Source organism: Solea senegalensis, linkage group LG11 (assembly GCF_019176455.1).
Source record: "Solea senegalensis isolate Sse05_10M linkage group LG11, IFAPA_SoseM_1, whole genome shotgun sequence".
NCBI lineage: Eukaryota > Metazoa > Chordata > Actinopteri > Pleuronectiformes > Soleidae > Solea > Solea senegalensis.
In genome coordinates, this window is record NC_058031.1 from 19,254,614 (window position 1) to 19,279,377 (window position 24,764).

A 24,764-nucleotide genomic window follows, 5' to 3' on the forward strand; every position below is an offset into this window, starting at 1 on the left:
AAAATATACAGAAACATGGCATATCATGTCACAAGGAATATTTGAGTGTAAAATTGTTTCAGTGTTTTATTTTGAAAACCGGATGTCTTAAAAATCACCCCTGCTGTGAAGGCTCAGAGTTCATTAGTTTAAGTTCAAACAGAATAGTTTAATATCTTTATAATTCTGTATTTGCCTCATTTTGTTGCATATGGTGTGTTTTATGTGTGTAAGAAACTGATTAGTTTTGTGAGTGCAGTACTGAGTGCAGTCACACGGCGGTGCACTTCCTCTCTTTTTCACACTGTACTTTTGTTTTTGTTTTTTTTAAAGCTGAGTTGGTATGTTACGATGAATATAATATGGGTATACATTCATCTTCTACTACTTTATCCTCCACAGGAGGGCTGTGGAGCCGCTGGTGCCAATCCAAGCTGACATCGGGTGAAAGGTGGGGTGCATCCTGGACAGGTCACCAGTCCATTGCAGGGCCAACATACAGAGACAAACAACCATTCACTCTCACACTCAATTTAGAGTGTCTAATTACCTTCTGCATATTGTCAGGACCAGTAGTCCTCATATACTTGGTCTTAATGAGACCTCTGAACCTCATCTCTGATCAACTCATTATGTTTATTTGAAGTGTGTTAGGTTGATTATGGATTTGTTGAGACTGTCCAAATGAATGGAAGTCAATGCAGTGTCTTGAGAAAGATAACTGTGAAAACTATATTTTACTGCAAAAGATTAGTCTGAAAACCTTTCGCTAATGATACTTTTTATGCAGGAGTTAGGCTGGTGCTTAACATACTAGACTGAGTAAATATAATTAGTTACTTGACTATAAGTAACATCAGTAATTGTGAATTAGATGATTAACAAGATCAAAGTCATTCTCATGGCTTTAATGCCTTTAAGCCAATCTTTGATGTTTTGAGATGTGTCTCTGAATGTTCAGAAAATGAAAGAGAGCAAGAAGTAAGTGCAACATGTTTGACCAACTACACCACCATCACCACCAACGTAACCAAAAACCAGGCCTGGCCTCATTTCTTCTGTTGTCCTCGAGGATTTCGGAAGTGGAGAAAAACAACAGCGAACAACGGGTAAGAAACCATAGAGAGAGAGCGAAGGGAGCTCGAGCAGCAAGTACGATTTTCAAAAACTGTCACATTTCTGTTGCTTCTTTCAACTGCAGTGAGGTCAGTCAGTGTCTTTTGGGGGACTAAAATATGTAGGGCAGAGACATTCAAAATTCAGAGAAGATGTAGATATTTTCCTAAAACAGAGGTTCAGATCATTCCCTGATGTATAGTCGTGACCTTTGCATGCATCATGTATTGCAATCTGCTCATATGATAAACGTGCTGTGGCAAGTAAATCCAGTGTTTCCTCTAAAATGCAGTGAAGTTGTAAAGTCTTGTTATGTTTTTCTTCATAAATACAGTACTGTGCAAACGTTTCAGGCACCACCAGCGCTGTTGTTTTTTCTGTCTGTCAAATTCTGTGATCATTGGAATTTGGAATGAAGTGATGCTACTTAAAGCTGGTCTTATATATTAGCGAGCTGTCAATGAGTTTAACTCATGCAACATGTGTATGTCTTGAATAAACCTGGCGTAATAGACGTTTTTTACAGCAAGACAAACACAAGATTTACACTAAATACTTGACACCTGTTGTTTTTTTGTTTTTTTTCTGAATTTCTTTTCTTTTTTTTTTTTTTTAACACCTAAAAACAACATACATATTTTCAGGATGTGTTCCAGTGAGATTGAAATAATTATCCTCTATTGTCGTTATAGCATTGCTAAAACAACAAATCTAATGGTGGCCTAAAACTTTTGCATAGCACTGTATGTCACAAAACCCTCTTTCCATCAATGTCACAGGACTTGAGACGTAGAGATCATGAGCCACTTCAGGACAGACAGTGGAGACAGAGCAGCAAACGCCTTCCAGTTTGGTTCAGTGTTTCAGTGCATTATCGAGGAGATGGATCAGGAAGATCTGATAGATGTAGCCCACGCTGCTCTCAATCAAATGCTGGCAGCTCCACCCAACCCTCTCCGTGCTGTCCCTGCAGTAGAGTTTGAATTTAACAACACCGCTCAGCCAGTGAATGAAGACCTGAATGGAGTTTATGATAGCTACCTTCCCATGGAGGCAGCTACACTTGGCTTTGAGCATCCTTTTACAGCTGCAGCAACACTAAGTGTTGAACAGCCTGCTCCCAACAGCTACTATCTAAATACCATGTCAGATGACCTATACAACCATGACCAGGTAAGACAACAAGTGTCGGGTACAGATAGATTTATAAGAGATGTATCAACAGATACTTGTTACCATAATACTGGAAGCTTTAGGTCAACACAAGCACAGCAAAAGACTGATGTTATTCTCGACCCACTGTATTTTCTCGACAGTTGATCAACATTATTGTAAAGCTCTGTTTATTAATGACCTTACTGCCCACAAATATAATTCAATGAAGCAGTTAAACGGCATTGAAGAAGTATATAGTAAATAGTAAATATGCTGTACTCTTCACCTTCACTCACTTTCATAAATACAGTAGATAAATACAAACCCTACCTTTCCCGGAAGGCCACCCATCCTTAGACTCATGAGGCTAGGATTATGGAATATGTGAAATTGTATTGGGCAACTGACTAAATTATGAATCCAGTGGTGTTTTTGAAAATATGTTATTGGTGTTTACATACATGACTGATCAATCGTCTATGTCTCTCACTGCTGCAGCACCTTCCATATCAGTGGCCTGAATATGACGCTCCTCCAGCAGCCATCAGAGCTCCTCCACTCTCGGTAAGACTCTGTTCAAACAATTAACTTGCAAATGAATTATAAGTTGCTTTAGTCCGCAAACAAGCAAACTTTACAACCATGTATAACAGAAACATCCACCACTTATAATATGAATTATGCACATTATTGTGTATCAAACAATTATTTCCATTAGGGGTCAAATTGATGGTAGAAATTCATGGTAAAAAAAGCATGAGTGAGGTTCCTGCTGAATCTTCAAAACTGTGAGCTGATCTTTACATGAAAACATGCTCCAGACCAGTGTGACTCACTCACTCATTGTCTACTGCTTTGTCCTCCACATGGGGGTCATGGCAGCTGCGGCTGGAGACAATCCCAGCTGACATAGGGGTAAAGGTGGAGTACCTCCTGAACAGGTCGCCAGTCCATTGCAGGGCTTACAACCGTTCACTCTCACATTCACATCTACGATGAGTCTAAAGTGCCCAAGAGTACCAAAAGAAACCTCACACAAAGTCCACACATAAAAGCCCTCAAACTGGGACTTGTACCCTTGTGAGTCTCTGCACATAGTGAAGAAAGAGGAAACACTGACACCTGGTGAACAGATGAAACAGATGATGCGGTTTATCTTATCAGCTGTTTTGTGTCTTCAGAATCTGCCGTCATTGATGCCGCAAGGTCAGGAGCAGAACATGAAATCTGTTGGGATGGTGTAAGTAACAAGAAACACAAACACAACTATGAGCAAATGGTTGGATCTTCACACACATTTTTTCTGTTACCAGTGTGTGTGTGTGTTTGTTTGTATGTGTGTGTGTGTGTGTTTTCTTTCTTTCTTTTATTTGTATTTATTTTTGTTTCTTTCATAAAAAGTGTTAAGAAATAAAATGCTGATATGTTCTCTAAATTCAGCAGTGCTCGACAGTTACCCCACACGTCAACACAAAAGCTAAAATAGAGAAAAGTATAATTGAACATTACAACATTGTCACTGTTTTGAAATGAAAAAACATTCTTAACTTTGTACCAAATAAGAATACCCTTCAAAACTTTTTTTTTAACATATGATAAATGATTTCCTTGATGTAGGAACAGAGAAATGGTGTATGTGATCATTCCCACCTGTAGAATCTGGTTTTCCACAGTTCACATTGCCGCCTCGGTAAGGCAACTTGAAATGTTGCTGTTATTTGAATAAATGAAAAAAAAAAAAAAACTCACACTCACCTTGTATTTCATTGCTGGCAGCTACATGTGATATTTTTCACTCGCTTTTACCGAGCTTCTCGATTTTTCAACTCTTCTTTTCCTCACAGTTCCATGAATTCCCATGAGTTTCCACATAGAAAACGCAGGTGTAAAGGTCAACAGGTAGACGATCAGCCCTATGTGAAGAAGCCTCCCAACGCTTTCATGCTGTTCATGAAGGAGCACAGGGCAAATGTTGTGGAGGAGCTCAAGTTGAGTGATAATGCAATGGTGAACATGGCCCTTGGCGATCGGGTGAGCATCTTTTGGTCTGTGTGCTTGAGAGTCACTGTGACAAAAGCTTCATCCCAGTTTGGAAAAAAAGATTGGCATGTTTTCTTCACTGATCAGTGTCTGAGACAGCACTTAAAAATGTTCCTCTGATGATAAACTTTAACTCACGGGTGATTTTGCTCTTGTCTCGAAAGCAAATTGTATTAATAATAGTAATAATAATAATCTGAATGTAAACAATGGATTTATTTCACAAATTCACTGGGAACATAAATATATTCTTGCATGTGCATAAGTCCTAAGTGCGCTGATGGTTTGGTGTTGTGTGTCCACAGTGGAGGGTCATGTCCGACACACAACAGGCCAAATACTACGAGGAAGCTGAAAGGCTGAGGAAACTCCACGCAGAAAAATATCCATGGTGGACGACCCGTGACAACTACGTATGTTACACTGTGTTGCGTACATACAACTTACCCATGTTTACATCAGTATAGCAAATGATGGAGTGCAGTCACTGAGAAGTGGAATGGTTCTGTTTTTGTTTAGGGCAAAAAGAGGAAAAGGATCAGGAGGAGGTGTCCTGTTATTTGTGAGGAGGATGAAGAAGAAGAAGGAGGAGAAGAAGAAGAAGAGGAAGAAGAAGAAGAAGAAGAAGCAGTCTGAGCGCCCATGCATACCCCCTCCCATCATTGCACAGCTTATTTTACTAAAAAGTCATACTGAGATTCAGAATATCTTTCAAGTGAGAACTAAATCTAGTCAGTGTATATTAATGTAAATATGTAAATAAATATGGTGACATTTTACATGTTGGTGCAGTAACAATATGGTAATAGGACATTTTACTCACAGTAAAAACTATGCTCTATTAGCAATTAATAGTATCTTTCCAGAGGTTGAGAGGCTCTTTCCTCCCCATCCTCCCACTACATGTATATCAACATGCTACCCTCTTATTTCTATTGTAATGACGAAGTAATAGATTGGTAAGAACAATGGGAAATGTGTATAGGACATAAGATATGTATAATATCGTAATTAATAATTACATATGTTTCAAAGGTATCACACTGATTGTTCTGTAACATGACAAAATAATTGTGTCATTATTACCACACTGTTACCGTTGTTTTTCACAAGCCAGATATTGCATTAGAAACAACAACAAAAACCCAATCAAACATGCCCTCCTGGTGTGTTGAAAATATTTTTTTTATGAAGAAAGAATAAGCTGCCACTTTCGTTTTCAGTATAATATTCATAGCTCTTTGTAACATCAATCATGCTAACAAAAATCTAAGAAACTATACTGTCATTTATTACATGAAGGCTGATACTGGAAAGATAAACAACATATTATATAACAAAAAACATTTCAAAAACCAAGGGCATTATTGCATATTGGCCGACATTAGAGATTCTTTACAACCTGCATTTCTTACTGGTCAAACGTTTACTGTTGGATGCGTCATTGGCTGCAGTTGATGTCCATCCGTAGTGTAGCCACGCCCTCTCACCACCTACTTCCGCTTCTGTGTCAATCCAAGGCTATAGTGAATCTTGTTCATCTCTCTGTTTTTCCTCAACATTTCCTGAACACACACACCTGTGAGGTAAGCTCGTAGACATTTAACCGCTCTCTCTGTGGTCTGCTGTTTTGTTTTCACGGCCACGAATGTTGACTTGCCTTTCTGTACGAGGAAGATTAGTAGCTGCGTTAGTTAGCCGCCTTATTAGCCCATCTGCTAACGTTAATGCTAGCTGTCAAAAGGCTACCTGATATCCTGTCAGAGTTTGGGCACTGTCCGGCTGGTGTGTGTTGTTAAGGGCAAACCGTATCCCGGTTTGTTTATTTAAATGTATTATTTAAAATAATCGTCGAGTTTAATCGAGTTTTTATTTGGAAAGGTATGTCAGCAGCTGGACTCTGCGCTAATGCTAGCAAGCAAATATCTCTGTGGCATTTGTCTGTGATAACTACTGTTAGTCCTTGGAGTTGTTATAGTAATATCATTACATTATAGTTATGTGAATGTATATATGTGTGTGTGTACGTATATGTATAATGTATATGTATCTGTCAAGCTAATACGGGATGACATCGGTTCTACTGTTACTACAAACATCTGCGGTTGATAAATATATATATACAATGCGTGAAAGTCAAAACATTCAGAAGTGTAAGACTTGTGTAAGACAAGGTGAGGGAATAAAGTAAATCCTTATCGTATTTAACTGTCATGGCAAACATTGGGAATGATCTCCTGCCTGTTTAGCTTCTTACTGCCTACATCCTCATCTAGAGCTAACCCGCAGGAGACTAAACAAACCTTTTGTGCAGTAAGCTTGGTTAGCTGGAGGTCATTGACACTGATACAGAAGGTCGTTTATTTCCCTTATAGGCATATCCCTCGGAGACAGACGTACTGCTGCATCAGCTGGCCTCCAATCACCGATTAGGCCAGGAAAAAAGTGCAGTCAGGTTGAGAGACCTATCGTGTTGTGTAGTATTTTAAAAATGCTTTGACTAACATTTAATGTTGTTTTTCAGTTTGTTGACATACTACTGTAAAATCAGCAGCACAAATGTGAAAAATACACCACTTTACTAAAATATGAATTAAGCCTTGCTACAGTTTTACATTTACAAAATCAACAGTTTGTGTCGAACCAGGTATCATCAACAAAGTAACATCTTGATCCATTCGTCAAATAAGCTTCTGCCTCACAATGTAAAGTGCACACCTTTGCCGATAATAGGTTTATTCTCATACTATTTTCATTTCAAAGTGATAAAACACACAAACATACCTATGGTAGTATATTCAATTTCTGCCAATACTGTAAGCCATCTTAAATATTAAACACTGGACCATGACATTATGTTACAAGATTACAACAGGATTTTGAAGGAAAATACTTTTTCTTGAGACATCAAGCTGCATGCAGGTATGTTCTGTCTTCCTCCCTAAGCTAATGTAATTAGCACAACAGGTAGTTGCTATGATGATGGTCTCCTTAAAAAATCGAAACATCATGGTGTACAGTCAAACTGCTTTCATATTAGCAGAACAACAGAGTGAAGCAGTTCTGCATTGATGGGAGATTTCCATGTTTGAGTTTAGTGCTCTAATCTGATAGTGATCTAAAATGATGTGCCAGTCACCAAGAACCAGTCACTGTCTTCCATGTAGTGGTAGATTGATTGATTGCAGTGTATATGTTTTTGAGTTCTGTGGTTTAATTTAAGGGAAGCAGTAAGTGATTTTCGCAAGGCATGCTCTAAAAACTGTTTCAACACAACTGAAAGGGATGTTGCAGTAGTGACTGGATGACCAAGACAAGTTAAAGGAAATGCAAGTTGAGTCATTGTCATTAATTCTTTTGGCTCATCTATCATTGGTTGTTAAACATCCAATGATAAAATAAAGCTTTATTTAAGTGTCAAATATGTATCTAGTCCTCTTTGTAAAGATAGTCACGTTCACATATGCATAATTGATGTTAGCTTTTTGTGTGTCTCCTATCTGCTGTGTGTTGGTTGCCACATGGGGATTGGGCAAAGTTTGAGCTAACAATATTCTAGGCAACCATCCAGGCAACAGAGAAACAATACTGTATGTATAATTTATAACAGAGGTCAGGTAACCAGTCATGGGCCTGTTTGATGCAAAGCCATTGTGTTCTCTTTGTTGTGCTTTGATTGCCTTATGGCCACAAGGAGGGCTCATTGGTCTGCAGGGACCAAGTAAATACAAGCCTGCTACAAGTGTGTCATTACATCAGCATGCTGTCTTATTTGCCAGTACTGCCAATAGTCCAGTTTTGATGCATCCCTTTAAACAAAAAAAATAAGTTATATAGTTGGTCATATCATGTCTGCATCCGATCTCTGCCAAATGTGGATTTATTGTTATATATGGCCTTTCTGATATACTTTTGTAGCTGCAACTGACCTACTCTTCCTTACCTACAAGTATTTGTGACCTAATTTGTCAGCACTGAGTGAAGCCCATATTTGAAGTTGCACTGCTGACATTCCAGCAACTGCATGAATGTGAAAAGTTATTGTTTGCTTTGGTACATGCTGTCTAAAATGAAAATAACATATGTTACTTGTTAGTCTCTCCAACTGGTCAATAGTTATTAATTAATAATTAATAACTTTGTTCCTATTGGTATACATGTTCAAAAAGCCACTGAAGTAAAAATCCAGCTGAACCAGATTTTCTCAACTGAACTAGTAACAAACAATGCTGAAAGACCTGCTTTTGTACATGTACTTAGTCATTAGTTTCACAGTGTTTGTGTTTGAGGGCGGACATTTTAAAGATGTTTTGAAGCAAGATGCTGTGCTGGTTTTCTATCTATAAACCCTTTTCAAGAATGATCATACAGCAGTTGGTACGGCAGGAACATGCTGACTCACACTAAACTGAAAGGCAGTTTTCACTGAAAGTGTGAGACTGTGCTGCTCAGTATCCTGCTCAGAATGAGACAGTTCTGTCCTGATTTTCCTCCACACAGGGATTTATATTCATTTGAGAGTACAACAAGGAAAAATGGAGAAGCCCACTGCTAATTGGACTGCTTTTAATTTTGCTTTCAAATCTTCTTTAAATGTTGTTTTCATTTAGTGACAGAGGGCCTGACTTGCATACTGTATTCTTCAGTCAAGTCTTTTGTCAGGATAAAAGTCAATTGTCATCATGTAACATATAATCTTTAACAAAGGGCTATAGTGTCTGCTGACATGCTTCAGTTTACATTATCAACAGACAAATCATGAGTCCCAAGAATTCCCTCATCATACAGTGAGCTAAAGTTCAACTTGTCTTGCATTTGAAATGTTTATGTAAATTGTTTTTCTCAGCACAAATCAGAATACTATGATGCTTCAGACTTAGTTCTCCTATAAGGCTGAAAATGCTCCCTGTAGTGCTGCCATTGAAACCATGGAACCTGAAACATTTTTAATGACTAATACTTACAGCAGGGATTTTTACAATGGTTCACCATAAAACCAGCATCCTCTTTATCCTCATTAAACCAGTACCCACTTTATCTCTCAATGAAAGACAGAGAAGTTTTAACTTTGTGAAATGATTCAGGGTTACTGGTTAACTTCCTACAGTTAAAAAGGATCAACTGTCCTCTTTGAGAAGCCATTTGTCTGGCGAGGCAATATTTTGTTAAGATGAGACACGAGGTAGTTTACTTAACTAGTCCTAAATGTGTGTGTGGCAGTGTGAATCAAATTGTTTCTCTTTAGTCATACTGGTCAACTGCCCAACCCTTAATGTGTTCTCATTTTTGCAATCAGACACAAATTAAAACTGTTTTCATCAACAGTGTGTGAAAATTATGCAGTGTGGTGCTCTCCTTAAGAGGGGTGTCAACTAATGAGATAGGTGTGTATAAAAAGGAAAAAGAGGTATGTGTGTGAAATGATCATTGCTCACACAGCAACAGCTCTTGTCTCCTAATTTCATTCTTGTCTCTCTCTTTCTCTTTGCCTGTCTCTGGTCAAAATAAAGCAAAACAAAATAAATAGATGTTAAAATTCATTGATGTTTTCTAGCAATAGCAACATCATTTTAAGTGTCTTTATTTTGTTTTATATAACATTTATATTTTTACTTAATATTTGTGGTGGGAAAAGAACACTAATTACAATGGTGAAGCTCTATTTACCTTTTCTTACCTACTTTTATCTTCTCTTTCCCTGACATGGTGGATTATTTATTTTATTTTATCTAATATTTGACCCTCAACCTGAGGTTATTTGTCTGAAAGTATTGCCCAAGCATGGAGGAGTGTATTAGTGGTGTGTATATGGGGCCATGTTTGTCATAACTACGTAACGGCTCCTAGGCATCTGAGACAGAGAGAGCAATATGATCTGAGAGCTTGTTGCAGCCAATCAGAAGTCTCTCTCTCTCTGATAAAACATAAAAGAGATTTAAACAGCAAGGCAGTTTGTACAAATATAATCTTTGTATTGTCTAAGACTAGGTTAGAACAAATTAGGACAATTGGGAAATAAAAAGCAACGAAAGTACACGTTGAAAATCTGTAAATCTTACAGCAGGTCTTTATTGCAAGTGAGCCTCCAAAACTATGCTTCAAAAATATTTCATTTTAAAAAAATCAAGGGCAACCCGAGGGGCTATAGTTTAAGTACTGGCTGTCCTACTTCTTCCTCACATATTCAGAAGGACTTTTCTAATTTTCTGCTTGGCTTTTGTGTGTTCTTTTGCACTTCTTTATCAATGGGTTTGAAGTTATGTTGCGACTGCTGTAGGGGTAGTGTAAACCTGTTGTTTGATTAACATTCTGGTTGCCTACTGCCGTTTTGTTGAACTGGGTTGTATAGACATAAGCTTAAGCCAATACATTTAGCTTTATTAACATGGCAGGCAGCTGTACTGTGGAATATTTTTGAAAGCTTAACCTTCTTTGAGCAAACAGATCACCTGTATTTCACAGTTGTTTTTGTCTTTCACTTGGGACAGTGCTGCTGGTCAGATATTTGTACTGTCCATTTGAGATCTTAAAATAATTACACCATTATTTGAATGTCTCTTTTAGTTCCACAGCAACAGGGATGTAAAGTGTGGCCCAAAGTGATGAGCACATAGTCAGCATATAATAACTCATGCAAATCTGATTTTATAACCATGTTTCTTGTTTACACAGACAGAAAAGTTACCATAGCTTGCTTTCTATCATCTTTCTAAGATGTAGAGTAGCAGAGTAGAGTATCCTTACTAGTTGTGGGAAAGTAAAAGAAGACATGTGGAATGCATGATAAGGACTTTCATATCTCTCTGCCAAGTCATGTTTTGGTAAACAAACAACCCAGTTTGGTTTGGTAAAGCAGTCTCTGTATTTTAAACCTGGACTAACAAAATGTACCCCTCAAAGTAATACATTGTTGGGAGTGCCCTGGTTTGTGTGATTATGAGACCATGCACTGGAAATCACACACTTGATCTTGATCTCTTGCTTGGATATTTTTGCTATTGAGCTGCAATTGTTTACATGGGTTAGTACAAGAGTTTGTGATTAAAAAAAGAAGCATTATTAGACAAAGCACTTCAGAAATGTTCATAGAAACGAAGCACATTGACAAAACAACAAATAACAATAACAAAAGACTATTGAAGGTGTTAGAAGGTTGTCATCAATTATGTTCATCTTATCTGATAATGGACACTGAGGACAAAGTTCATTGCTGTGCTGAAGGCGTTACCTCTCTCTAAGCTAAAACCCTACCACTGCTCAGAAAAAGGCAGAATGAGAGAAGAATAAGAGATAATTTTCCTTGGATTCAGCCACTCTCAACTTGCAGAAGAGGAACTCAACACAATTTGTTGCATTTATGGGGGATATAATCATACTGCAGGTATGCAAAGATATGTGCAACTGACAGAGAATCTGTGACACCTAAAGCTTTGTCTGAATATATCATTTAGGATTATTCAAGATTATTCAGTGATATTGTTTTATGAAATGGTTACATGACATGCACAGACAGAAACATAGTGGTCAATTTTGACTAGAAATATAGAAGGTGCCAGATGATAAAATTAAAGACAAATTATTATAGACTAAATATGTTTCATAAGCGTCATATTGCCTTGAATGTACATCAGTAGCTTTAATTGGCAGGGAGAGTATTGAGAATAAGATTAAAACTTTACATTAAGGTAGAATGTCAAGTTCCTGAGTTGCTGATTGAAACGTGCGGTTCTCAATACATCCGTTTTAAGGAAATAACTTTCAAGGAATTAGATGTAGTATGTCATGAAACCACTGCTGTGTGATGGCTTGTTGACTATTACTGAGGCACTGCTACAAATGAACAAATGATTCAGCCAGTAAGTCAACATTTATCATATTTGCAATGTAGGTGTGTCATTGTGATGAAAATGTTGCATGCCAGTCAGGTTTTCCTTCCTGTGTTGTTGTGGATTATAATGGTGAGAGAAAAAGTGCCCATGATATGTATCCTCATGGAAAATATTTTTTGTCAGTGTAGGTATATATATTGTAATGTTGTGTTGTAAATGTTATGCATTTTCCTTTATACAATTAACTGTTAATTGAATCAGTTAATAAACTATAGACCGTAACAATAAATGATAAAAACACATGTCTATTATTAGTTTGAACTTAAATTATTGAACATCAGTGGCACATAAATGATGCAAGCCTTATAAAACATTTAGGCTGTTGTTTGAAAAAGATGCTTGTGTTGACCAGTTGTTAAGTCCGGCTGCAGAGAAATTCTCTCTCTCTTTCTCTCTCTCTAACACAGATTAACTGTGATGATAGATGACAGATATTAGCACATATTTTTTTGCCAGTCAATGGGATTTACATTCAGAGAAGATGGTCTGTCATGGTTGAAGTTTTCTTTTCATGGTTTCATTGCTGTTAGATGCATTTGAAGCCACATGCCCATATCATGACTGTAGCCGCACTCTCCTCTGCCCGAGTTGGCAAAGGTGCATCTCAGATGTTGACACACCAAGATGCACCTCTATGCGCTTGACTTCGTCTCCTGTTAATTACATTAGTGCTTTGGTTGCTGATTGGTGGAAATTGTTGCAACAGAATGCTGAAGGTGGAAATGTGCGTCACTTGTCTTGCATCTCCGTCTTTCTAATATTTGGTGCTCAATAGTAATTAGATTTTTTTTTTATAACTTAATTATGCTGATTGGTCTTGTGAATACTGATATAATATGTTAAAAAATCCCGGACCCTAACCCTAAACCCTTGGATTTGTGAATGAGAGACGATTCAGGGTCATGAGTTTATAACCTTGAAAAGACTCTGTACCAGCTGGAATGCCTGTGAGAGTGCTGTCCAGATTATGTAACTAATTAACTCTGTGTTTGCACTCAGTGGGCCATAGTGGACAATCCTGTTGCCCAGCCTGCACAGCAGATTTTCAGATGGCAGGCTACATGGCTTTGAAGGAGCCTTGGCATTTTGTACACAAGCTTACAACTGCATTGCAGTAGTTTATTTTTCCTTAGAGTATTTTTGTAACACAATCATAATCTTCGATATTTTTTTTCATAAAAGGCTGGTTTCGCAGATCATCTTGAAGTTTTCAAGCACCTGGATGTGGTGGATTTTTTTAATTCTTACTCTGCACTTTAATTGTCAGTCCTGATTTTGAATTTTAAATGCTGTGGTCAACACATGACTTACTTAAGTGGGAATAAATAGAACTAGAATTAGAAAACTGACTTGTTTATTTTATGTATTTTTCTACAGGTTACTCAAATTACATCGGCTGTACATCTTCACCAACAGACATCAACTGTTCACCATAAATAGGTGCAGGGGACCTTCTCTGGATATTGTGCTGTTGCTGTGGTGACACTCCAAAGACACCTTAATAGACAGGTCTCCCTCAGGAACATTGAGGGTTTGCCACCAAAAAGAACATGTACTAGAAGTCAAAATATTTTTCTGAACAACTGGACAGCTTTGACTCTTGAAGATGAGCAATGAGGATGAGTTCTATGACGCCGTCACAGGTATGTGCTCTGTAAGTGTGTGTGTGTTTGCTTTTATATGTCTATATAAATCTGTTTTCCCAGAAGCTCAAATTTGTTTTCAAATGTATGGATTTGTTGATTTAAAATGTAGTATTAAATGGGTGATGTTTTTGAGGTAGTTCAGAAATAAAGTTAGATTTTTTTTTAACTATTACAGTTGAATCTATGAAAAGAAACCTTTGACCAGCAGTCCAGAATATCAATCATGTAGAATTTTTCTCTTATCACTTAAGAAAGCAGCAGTCCCACACAGTGTACAACGTGGAAAATGGACATGACATCAGCAATTAACACTCTTTTCTTGATTTTTTTTTTTTGTTTTACTATTTAATGTGTTTCAGATTCCTGCTACTGTGGAGAGATTAGATTAGTAGTCCTAAACACCTGTGGAATGCCATGCTTGCTAACGTTACATAGTTGGCAGTTGCTGATTTTAATTTAATATTAGTAAATCGTTAGCACTTAAGGAAGTTAAGGATTTTTTAGTTGACTGGAGTCAGAGAAACGTACGAGAAATGCCGGGATGAGAATTGATTCTGAGAATTTGGGTTCTGTTGGTGGTGGTGACTATTTTACAGTAGCAAATCAGAGATTAGTCACCAGTCTATTGTGCCTGTATGACAGCTCAAGTGTTCCTCTTTGTTGCAGGCCAAAAGGGAAGGGAAGGGCAAGGCAGAATGCTGTTCTGTGTCAACAGACAGCACCACCTTTTTCGCTTGTTTCGTCCTTGTATAATGTCATTATTGTGTCGCTATTATTATCTCTTTCACTAGTTGTTGTTTCCATGCAGTTATAAACAAAACTTTGTTTGTCCCCTTATCGAGTGCAAGGGTAAAGTAAAAATATATCTGTATCTATATCTTGATCCTTGAAAGCAAGTCTGTGCTATTATATAGCACAGACTTGTGCTGTATAATTTAATACTGTATAATAATATATGCTTAATACTGTATATCACAGCTTGATTAATGACAGATACAGTGATACAGAGGATGTCGTCAAGGTATTATTTTAAGCTATTAAAACAAGACAATTCTTAGATGAAATCTTACTCCATTTTTGTCAAGAAAGAGATGGGTTCTACAAACTAGTTGCTTAACGTATGATTTTCCTGAACCTCTGACATAATACAGTTGAGTAGGTGTGTTTGCTGTATGGTCAAAGCAATTTGGTCTATTTTAAGCTGCTGGTAAGGCCCCACCTTGATTCATCAAACCTGTAAGTGCTCACAGAGTCTGCCTACCACTTAGGTGTATATCAACACTAGCGTGCATGTTTACTGTTGTCAGGCTCCGTTGTGTGGCTTTATTTACAACAAATAGAGAATAAAATGAAGACGAGCGACTGTTTGGACAGTAAACCTGCTAGTCCATGATGTTGTTTGCCTTTTGTTGTCCTTTAAGTTGCAAACAATTTAACAACCACGCCATGGTGTCATGTGGCCACACAATGACAGTTCACATGCTCTAGTATCCTGATGTTCCAGCTTGCACTAAATGTTTCAGTCACATGTAGAAACATGTTAGAAAACTTGCTGTGGTCATCAGCAAGACAACCGCCAAGTTTTGAAGATGATTCAATAAGATGTGGTTAGGAATATTGAATGACTGACACAGAGAGTTTTTAAAAATACCCTCTTCGGTGGAGAGGAAGTCAATGTAAACCGTTTCTGGCAATCAACTGAATTTGACAGTTAAACAAATGTAAGTACTTCCTTGTGCAAAGCAAAGCAACATGCAAATTCATGTCATCATCTGATGGACTATTGTTCCTGATAAAACACGGCCTGTGCATCAGACTCTAAAACAATTACCACTAATCTGTGTCTGTGTACGTATTTGATCAGAAGACACTTTTATAATGTTAATCTTTCCAATGCAAATGTAACTGAGCAGGTTTTGTTGCACACATTATAGGCTGTCATGGAGATTTGTTGTAACTCTATCCTTGTGTCACATTTTGTCCCCCGGTAGGCCTGGAATCTGATGAGTCGTATGAAGGGGTGTCGGAGGCCAGTTTCAAAGATGCGCTGGTGTTTAACAACAGCAGTCAGAAAAATAATGGATCAGTGCCACAGGAGAATGGCATCAAGAAACACAGGTACTGCTGCGTTCTGGTCCACATTCTTACAGCTGATTGTGTATCAGCATACACATTGTGCGTAATGTTTTGTCTAGAGATTATTTGATGCCTCCTTCTTAAACCAGTCATGTTCAGTGTTTTGTCTTTTACATGACTAGGCATGTGAAAATGTTTTCATAGCTTTATGATGTTTATTTTCAACATTTTTGTTATCTCTGGAAACTTGTAAAACATTAGTTATTGACAAACTTAAGTATAGAAAGTAACGCCAAAATCATGGCTACAGGCTGAACGGTTGAGTCTGTTGTATAACCATAACAACCATGGTAACTTGGTAAGTATTCTTTTAAACTGTGGTCACTGTGGAGGTTTGAAGAGCTTTTTCATAGACACACATGGACGAAGAAAGCTATGATGTGCATATGTTTTGGTTTAGCAGTGCAGTGAATTTTACCAAGATATCATGACCATGTTCGGATCTAATAAAGTAAATGTGAATTATGTCTCTTACAAAAGTTAATGAAAAAGAAAGAAAGAAGTTGAAGGTCTTTTCATGCCTGGTAGCAAAAGACTAAAATGGTTGACTCACACACAGAGAAAATATTTTGCATTTGCTGCCCAGTTAGTTTTATTTTACTGCAGCAAAGAGAAATATAGTTGAAATTATAGAAATACAATTACTGGCTTTTGTTTTTGTGAACAGCTCATACCAACATCAGATTTGGGTTGAATCTTTTTCTTCCTGATTTGCCATTTCTTTCTGATCTGCATGTCACGTTTCATGGTTTTCATTCTGATCATTTTGTTTCGAGGAGATACTGTTGGTACTGTTTTGCATGAAGACACGAAGGATTGGAATGACATTCTTTATCTGTTTCTACATATATAATCATTATCTCTGTTAATCTGTGTGTGAATGCCAAAGGCTTAAAATCATAGTTGAGACTCTGTGAAGCCTAAAGCAAAGCACTACAACATCATAGGCATTGGCAAATACAGTGGTTAATGTAAGCAATACAATGTGCAGGTGTTGGGCAAAAAATTCTCTCTTATGCCCAGTATTTCCTGCTCTCTTTTATTTCAGGACGGCATTACCTGCACCAATGTTTTCCAGAAACACGATCAGTGTTTGGAGTATCCTGAGAAAATGCATCGGACTGGTAAGAACCTGAAGATCAAATGCTACTTTTCTTTACAAACAGATGTACTGTATACACTGAATACATGTCAAATTTGATGATGTAATATTTAAATGATTCAATAAACTATACCAGTCTTTGCTTTAACTGCAGTTTGTAGATATTATCTGATCCAATCACGACCCTCAGTCAGACTTTGTACGGCCCGCAGCTTCGGTTGTATAATGTATTATTTATGGCCCGGGACTCAAACCGAAAATCTGCCCATATTTACATGTCATCCCCATTAGCTCATCTGGTAAGGAGTTGCTCTTTGAAACCAGAGTCCTGTGTTTGAAACAGACCGATACATCCACCAATCCCTTATTATGTTATTATGACCTCTGACTCCAGATGTGACAGAAAAGCACAATGTCTCTTCATTTTTTCACTCCTGTGTGGCTTCAATTAGCTTACATTGCCATTTAAAAATGATAATTGTGTCAATGAAAATACAATTAAACAGTGTATTTGTATGTAACTTTTAGTGTTAAAAAAAAAGGTTTCCAAATATTGGAAAGACCATTGGCCCCTGGAAATCTTCACATTATCAAATCTGGCCCTAGTAAAAAAGGGCACCCCTGATCTAATCTGTTACATCAGTATTTTTCTCTGCCATTTGCCAGATTAAGTAGGACAAAGATGGACAGCATATCTTATCATTATGATGTTAAAACTGATTGCACAGTGTTAAAAGTGATAGAAAAACGCCAACGCAAAATTGTTCCCCTCACTAAACAGGATCATGTAAAGACCGGAGACCTTTTAAACAACATATTGCATGACAGAGTGCAGACCCGATGTTTATTTTTCACAGGAACTGTCCAAGATCACGATGCCCATTGTCTTCAACGAGCCTCTGAGCTTCCTCCAGAGAATCACAGAATACATGGAACACACATACCTCATCAACAGAGCCTGTGCGATGTCTGACTCCATAGAGCGCATGCAGGTTAGGGACACTCACGCACGCACGCGCACACACACACGCACGCACACACAGAGACTAACATAGTCTTTATTGATATTTGTCTTCAGGCAGTAGCTGCTTTTGCTGTGTCAGCAGTTGCGTCTCAGTGGGACAGAACAGGAAAACCCTTCAACCCTCTGCTGGGAGAGACCTATGAACTCATCAGGTAAACATACCTACACACATGCTCACATTAGAATCCCTGGTTTAGACTTTTCCATTGACTTTTCTTGTCATTTTTTTTCCTTCTAAAGAGAAGAGCAGGGTTTCCGACTGATATCGGAACAGGTATCCCATCATCCACCAGTCAGTGCCTTCCATGCAGAGAGCCTGGCCGGAGACTTTGTCTTCCATGGCTCCATCTATCCTAAACTTAAGTTCTGGGGCAAGAGTGTTGAGGCCGAGCCAAAAGGAACTATCACACTAGAGTTACTCAAGTGAGTTTTGGTGAAAATCAACGTGATCTTAGCACAATTTGAACTTTTCTCCTTTCCATTGTTCTCTCTGTTTGCTTTGTTCTTTCCCCATCTTGAACCACTCCCACCCACCATTCTTCTTATCTGCTCCCCTCCAGGCACAATGAGGCGTACACATGGACTAATCCTTACTGCTGTGTCCACAATATCATCCTAGGCAAACTGTGGATAGAACAATATGGTACAGTGGAAATAGTCAATCACAGGTATGTGAAGGATGTCTGCATGGTGTTCGCTTAGTATCGACAAAGCTCTTTCTTAGCTCTTTAATGTTGGAGTTTTCTGTGAGCGGTGATTGCTTTGTGCCACACATCAACATGTGTACAGTCTTCCCCATTAATGACCACTGCTACTGTATGGGCCACATGGTGGGGTAGTGGTTAGGACTGTTGCCCTGCAGCAGAAAGACCTGGGTTTTATCTGGATAATCCAGAGTTTCCTCCCACGGTCCAAAAACACGCAGAGGTTAATTGACCGTAGAGTGAATGTTGTCGTTCATCTGTGTGCGTTGGCCGTGCGATGGACTGTACACCACTTTTCACGGAAACTCAGAACAGAATTGTTCAGCCTTCCTGTCGTCTTTCTTTATTTACCGTAGTCACAGTATTTACTCAGATGATTAAAACCTGTGACTGAATCACTTTGTCAACCTTTATTTATCTTGAGGAAGGCCGCAGAACTTATTATATCACTCCCAGTGACACTCACTGTCTTATTCAAGCTTTTGCATTGAAGCGGTTTAATCATATTCCTAAAGTTTGCCATAGTGATGAAGCTATTTCACTGTTTCTGAAAACACAAGTAAAGAGGTGTAGTGCTCAAGAAAGTTAATATTTATTAGTACAATTAAATGATCCCCCTAATGTTGTTAGTAACAGCGCTATATTCTCCTGAGAAGCACACACTTATGTCTAAGAGGCTTTAAGAGACTGCATTATTTATATGAACTTTAGTAAAGCAAAGATCCAATATACCACTGTACATTTTGTGTTATTAACATGCATAAAATCTGTCTTCTTTTCTATTTGCAGCACTGGAGACAAGTGTGTGCTGAATTTCAAGTCTTGTGGGTTGTTTGGCAAAGACTTGCACAAAGTGGAGGGATACATCCAGGACAAAAGGTCTGTCACCTACAGTTAAAAGGATCCAAAGGATTTAAACATGTTACAAATGTTAAGTTTCAAAAAGTTGATTTTATCTCGCATCTCCCTGTTCTCCACACTTATTTGTCCTTATCTAAAATGGTCTTCCCCATACTGCTTTGCCTTTCTTGTCCACTTATGTCATTTTTCTTGCCTTTCCACTGTTTTTTCCCCCCCTCATCTTTCCTCTTCCTCTTCCTCTTCTTCTGCCGCCTCTGTCCTTTGTTTCTCTGTGTCCAGTAAAAAGAAGCGCTGCATTATCTACGGGAAATGGACTGAGTGCATGTGGAGCGTTGACCCTCAGGCTTACGAGAACCACAAGAAGTCTGAGAAGAAAGGAGACAACAAGAAGCAAAAAAACGTGAGAGCAAATTTGAAAGTGATTAGTCAATTTCTGAATGTTATGGTTTTCGGCTTAAGAAAGACATCTATAAAAGCAATCGAGAAAAACGTTTTTAATGATACGTCAACATAGAGTAATAAATCATATGAAATAAAATGCGTGGTTGCTATAGTGAAGTGTATTATTTGCAGGAGGAGCCGTCGGGAGCTGATAACGATGATGCGGATGACATGCCTGAAGTCCAGGAGACGGTGTCTGTCGTACCCGGAAGCACTCTGCTGTGGAGGATAGACTCCAGACCAGCTCACTCTACTATGGTATGAATATACAAACACACACACACACACACACACACACAGACCGACTGGAAAGCGCACAGAATAAAGATAACATATGCTTCTCTTCCTTCCCCAGATGTACAATTTTACCAACTTTGCTATGTCTCTCAATGAACTGGAGCCTGGCATGAAGGGCACCTTGCCTTCCACTGACTCTCGCTTTAGGCCTGACATCAAAGCCATGGAGAATGGCAAAATGGGTAATTTGATTTTATTGCAGAATTTTCATTTAACGTAAACAAATCAAACATCAGCACCATGTGCAAGCGATAGTCAGCATTTAGGTTATTCATAAATGTGTCATCGTATGTCGCATTTAAATGACTACCGCAGTTGCATATTAACCCAATGCTACCACCTGCTGGATTTTTATATCATGGTCTGTCATTGACATAAGGCCACAAGCTTGATCCACACGCTACATGTTTTAGTCTTAAGAGGTTGTGACGTGTTGTGTTTGTGCAGATGAGGCCAGTCAAGAAAAGGAAAGGCTGGAGGAGAAACAGAGAGCTTCCAGAAAGGAGAGAGCCAAGACTCAGGAGGAGTGGAATACCAGGTACAGTTCACTTAATGTACAAGTGGTAAAAACCACAACATTCCAAATTGAAATCGACGTAATACAACTGTATATCGGGTGCATCATCTTACGGAAACGGGGAAAATCTTGTTATTTCCAGACTCTGTTGTCGTGTCAACAAGGATTAAACCGAATGCCAAACTGAGTCCTGAAAAAGTTTTTTATTTAGAAACTTAACAGCATAAAATTCACTAATGACTACATTATGATATCCATATCATAATGGCTCAACTCAAGAAGTACACACAAACATACAAATATAAATCTTTAACTTCCTGCAGTAAAACACATTTCCACTGAGATCAGTGGTGATGTGACTGGTCCTTCAGGTCCAGATACAAGTGAACAAAACATGAAACTTGCAGTTAGGTTTTAACTCGAGTCAAAGGTCCTGTGTGTAAGAATGAGTGGTTTTGTCGCGTCTTTAATAAAGACTAATAAACCCTCTTAAATGTTACACACTGGTATGAATTCACCACAAAAAGGCTGAACAAAATGAAACGGAAACGTCCAACACAACTGAAGTAATATTTTAAAAGTGTGTTAATTGTTTAGGTTGTGATTGACTGACCGGTGTCCATGTCTTTCAGTTGGTTCCAGATGGGTACCAACGTGTACACCAGCTGCCAGGACTGGATCTACACTGGTGGCTACTTCAATAGGAACTACCAAGACCTGCCCGACATCTACTGATTGCCAGCAAGCCTTTATGTGTCGTCTTCCTCCTCCTCTTCCTCTGTAACCTGCAATTACCTGCCCTGTCATGAACTGGAGAGAGAGATTTCCTGAATCCACACACCAACCTTTACTTTCCTCGTACCTTCATCTAACTGCCTCCAGATGCCTTCACTCCTCTCGAACCGTGGACTGCTTGATGTCTTCTGGTTTTTTTCCTTCGTCAACCACGGATTTGTTCCCAATGTTCTGAGATTTTTTATTATGTTTTATGTTTTTTCCATTCACATGTGACCAGCAAACATTTCCCATCTCTCTGGCCTGACAATGTTTGGAGCATAATATGCATTTTTCTTTTGGTTCCTGACCAAATCCCAGTGGCAGAGAGTTGGTACATGTGATTCAGATAGCAGCTCACAAACTCACAGGTCCAACGTGGATGTTTTAACATTTTCTGTCGTGTAAAAGCAACATGAAGTAAAAATGGAGGTGGAGGAATCACAGTGACGGCTCCATGGACGGACTCTCGGTCACCGGGGGAAATCAGGGATGTGAACGCTCCTGTGATTGAGGATGATTTTTTTTTTCTTTTTTTCAAAAGCCTTTTAAGACTTTAACAAATAAATATAGATGACGAAATTATAAATAAATATACTGTATTGGTTACGTCGGTCAAGACAAATTGAATGCAAGCTCATAACCATCCATGTGTCATGTCCCGTAAACATTTAGTAACCACAATTACTTTCCTATTAACCTTCTACTTAAGGCTTTGTGCATCCAAACGAACCAAGATCTAAAGATGTTTGTCGATCATCACCAGCCTGGTGAAATGTGCAGCAGACCTGGGATCAGAGAGAAAATGTCAGCACAAGAAAAACAAACTGTCAGTGATGGGCCAGCATGCCGGGGCAGACTGGATATTATGAAGCTTAATACTGAAAGAGACAGAGAGATGTATTGAACTGTAAAACTCATTAAACACCAGAAATGAGCGACAACATCGTGACTCCATGTTGCGCCCAGCCAATATTTGGACTTAAGCTGCTTCTTGATGTTACAAATACTGTACGTGATACTTTAGAGCGCTGACTGTCAATGTTTAGCCTTTTTGTTCCAGCTGAGCACAGCGTGCAGTGCATTCCTCTTCTGTTTAGTGTTGTATATTCAGATGCGGATGTAAGATCCAAGTTATATTGGCCTAACACTAAGCCACTGACACTATGTCACCTGTGGTAAAGCGGCACACGAGGTGGGCTTAAATGGATCTTACTTTCATTTTTATCAGAATTTGATGTTGAGTCAATTATAATAACCGTTTCGAATAAGTCTTCAAACATTCCTCTCAGTCTGACGTTTTTATTAGAGATGCAGCTGAAAATTTGACGCCTAAGCACGAACAGCATTAAAAATCTCTTAACTGTCGCTTTGCTCTTGTTGAATCTCACTCAAATGACCCTAATCAGACACGACCTCGCGTTTGTGTATTTTTCGCGAAACATTGTCACAGTGAATACGAGCCGTTTATAGTTTTTGTTGAACGGATTAAAAAACGTCGCCCCACAAGACTCTCGAAAATGCTGTTTTAACACGACTGTCATACATTTACTGTCCCAGGTTTTAAATGCCAGATGAAACATCATTTTATAATTTTACAATGTTCTGTAGGTCTGATCCGTTTCTGTTTACTCGCTTTACATTCCCCAACACACACACGTACATATCTCCAACCTCAGAGTTATTAAGATCAGTTAATTATGATGTTTCCCCAACAATTAATCTTTATTATATTCCAGATAACTAAAAAAAGATTAGAATGTGTTGAATTACTTGGCACTACAATTAGACTTGGGTCATTTGAAGTCTGAATTTCCATGTCATGTCCTTGTTTCCACCTTATTATTATTATTGTTGTTATTATTATTCTCAGTGCCTGGATTTTTGTGTTTCTCTCTAATTTTTCAACATGTTTTATTTATGATGTTTGAGGTTTTATTAAACACTTCTGTCGTTGAGTTGACTTTTTCCCCTTCCTTTGCCTGTGTCGCTAATCCAAACTGCTCTAAATTGTGTTTCTGTTCCACTTCATCACAAAGGTGAATTCACCAGTGTCATGCTTGTATTTGACTGCTGACAATGACAGTCCACCTGAGTCCACTTGTTGGATTTTACCTAGAATTTTATTTTCTGTGTCACAAAGAAACTATACAAACACTACTCAAGTTGCACTGTCACATACAGTTAAGGTGAAGTCATCGCAGGTCACCAAGAGTCTTAATCCGTCAGTGCAGTACATCTAGGTTTTATTGTTGCTTTGAGGTTGGTTCTCTGTACGAAAATGCCTTCTGTTGACTTTTAGCTTCCTTCTCTTGGACTGTATGACGTAGTTGTTGGTGTAAGCGAACAAGTGTTGCACAGAGGTAATCACAAGCAAAATAGCATATTATTTTGTGCAATTGATTTATTTTTATAGTATTTAAGCAGTTTTTTTGTTTGTTTGCTTTGTTTTTGTGGTGAGAACATTGCACCAGATGTTGTATTTTAAGGTGTGGGACTGTGTGGGGTCGTATCCAGACTGTGCACAACTTGCTAGATTAATTAACAAGGGGGAAATGTCAACTAATAAAATCCTAATTTCAGTCTTTTGACTGAGTTTCATTCTTTTATATCGTTAAAAAATGCCCCGGTACAGCTTCTATGCCCTGGAATGAATTAAAAAAAACAGGAAGTTAGAGTTGATGATACATGATAATCTGTGTATCATTTGTTTATTCGTTTTTCAAAATAAAACCAGAAATAAAAAAACGAAAAAACGACTTGTTTTCTCAATATGACTTTTTCAGGTGCTTTTGGACGACTTACTATTCTATGACTTTTTTAGGTGATTTTGGACGACATACTATACTATGACTTTGTTTTTAGATGGTTTTGGAGAACATACTATGAGTTTTTTCAACCACGCGGAGACGAATGACAGCGCACTTGACCGCAGTTTCTGGCTTCAGAGTAACCCTCTTACTCCCGTAAGAACATAAATGTCCATACCTGAAAAAGGTTTGACGAATTTTGGACGACATACTATACGATTACTTTTTCAGGTGATTTTGGACGACATACTATACTATGACATTTTCAGGTGA

General features: G+C 38.2%; 2 protein-coding genes across 4 annotated transcripts; both read left to right on the plus strand.

The window, feature by feature from the left end:
• The first annotated feature begins 973 nt into the window (after positions 1-973).
• LOC122777809 (transcription factor 7-like 2) lies at positions 974-5,076 on the plus strand. Of its 2 annotated transcripts, XM_044039295.1 has the most exons (7): positions 974-1,088; positions 1,875-2,268; positions 2,749-2,814; positions 3,432-3,490; positions 4,095-4,281; positions 4,596-4,703; positions 4,810-5,076. In XM_044039295.1, exons 2-7 carry the CDS (start codon positions 1,894-1,896, stop codon positions 4,924-4,926), a joined length of 912 nt encoding a protein of 303 aa, XP_043895230.1. In that variant the 5' UTR covers positions 974-1,088; positions 1,875-1,893; the 3' UTR covers positions 4,927-5,076. The 2 variants fall into 2 exon arrangements, with proteins under 2 accessions (XP_043895230.1, XP_043895231.1); XM_044039296.1 differs by lacking the exon at positions 974-1,088 and having other exon boundaries at positions 1,867-2,268.
• A 700-nt stretch (positions 5,077-5,776) lies between these two features.
• Positions 5,777-24,263, plus strand: LOC122777247 (oxysterol-binding protein-related protein 2-like). Of its 2 annotated transcripts, none has more exons than XM_044038345.1 (14): positions 5,777-5,876; positions 13,557-13,822; positions 15,817-15,943; positions 17,010-17,085; positions 17,921-18,055; positions 18,142-18,239; positions 18,328-18,510; positions 18,648-18,755; positions 19,581-19,670; positions 19,932-20,052; positions 20,229-20,351; positions 20,449-20,572; positions 20,838-20,928; positions 21,540-24,263. In XM_044038345.1, exons 2-14 carry the CDS (start codon positions 13,786-13,788, stop codon positions 21,640-21,642), a joined length of 1,416 nt encoding a protein of 471 aa, XP_043894280.1. In that variant the 5' UTR covers positions 5,777-5,876; positions 13,557-13,785; the 3' UTR covers positions 21,643-24,263. The 2 variants fall into 2 exon arrangements, with proteins under 2 accessions (XP_043894280.1, XP_043894279.1); XM_044038344.1 differs by having other exon boundaries at positions 5,778-5,876; positions 20,226-20,351.
• Positions 24,264-24,764: the final 501 nt, after the last annotated feature.

Excerpts from the sequence above, each read along its gene's own strand:
- LOC122777809 (XM_044039295.1), top strand. The coding sequence starts at position 1,894 with ATGAGCCACTTCAGGACAGACAGTGGAGACAGAGCAGCAAACGCCTTC. Across the intron at positions 2,269-2,748 it reads ACCTATACAACCATGACCAG|CACCTTCCATATCAGTGGCC; the intron begins GTAAGACAACAA and ends TCACTGCTGCAG. Across the intron at positions 4,282-4,595 it reads ACATGGCCCTTGGCGATCGG|TGGAGGGTCATGTCCGACAC; the intron begins GTGAGCATCTTT and ends GTGTGTCCACAG.
- LOC122777247 (XM_044038344.1), top strand. The coding sequence starts at position 13,786 with ATGAGCAATGAGGATGAGTTCTATGACGCCGTCACAG. Across the intron at positions 18,240-18,327 it reads GAGACCTATGAACTCATCAG|AGAAGAGCAGGGTTTCCGAC; the intron begins GTAAACATACCT and ends TTCCTTCTAAAG. Across the intron at positions 19,671-19,931 it reads GGATACATCCAGGACAAAAG|TAAAAAGAAGCGCTGCATTA; the intron begins GTCTGTCACCTA and ends CTCTGTGTCCAG.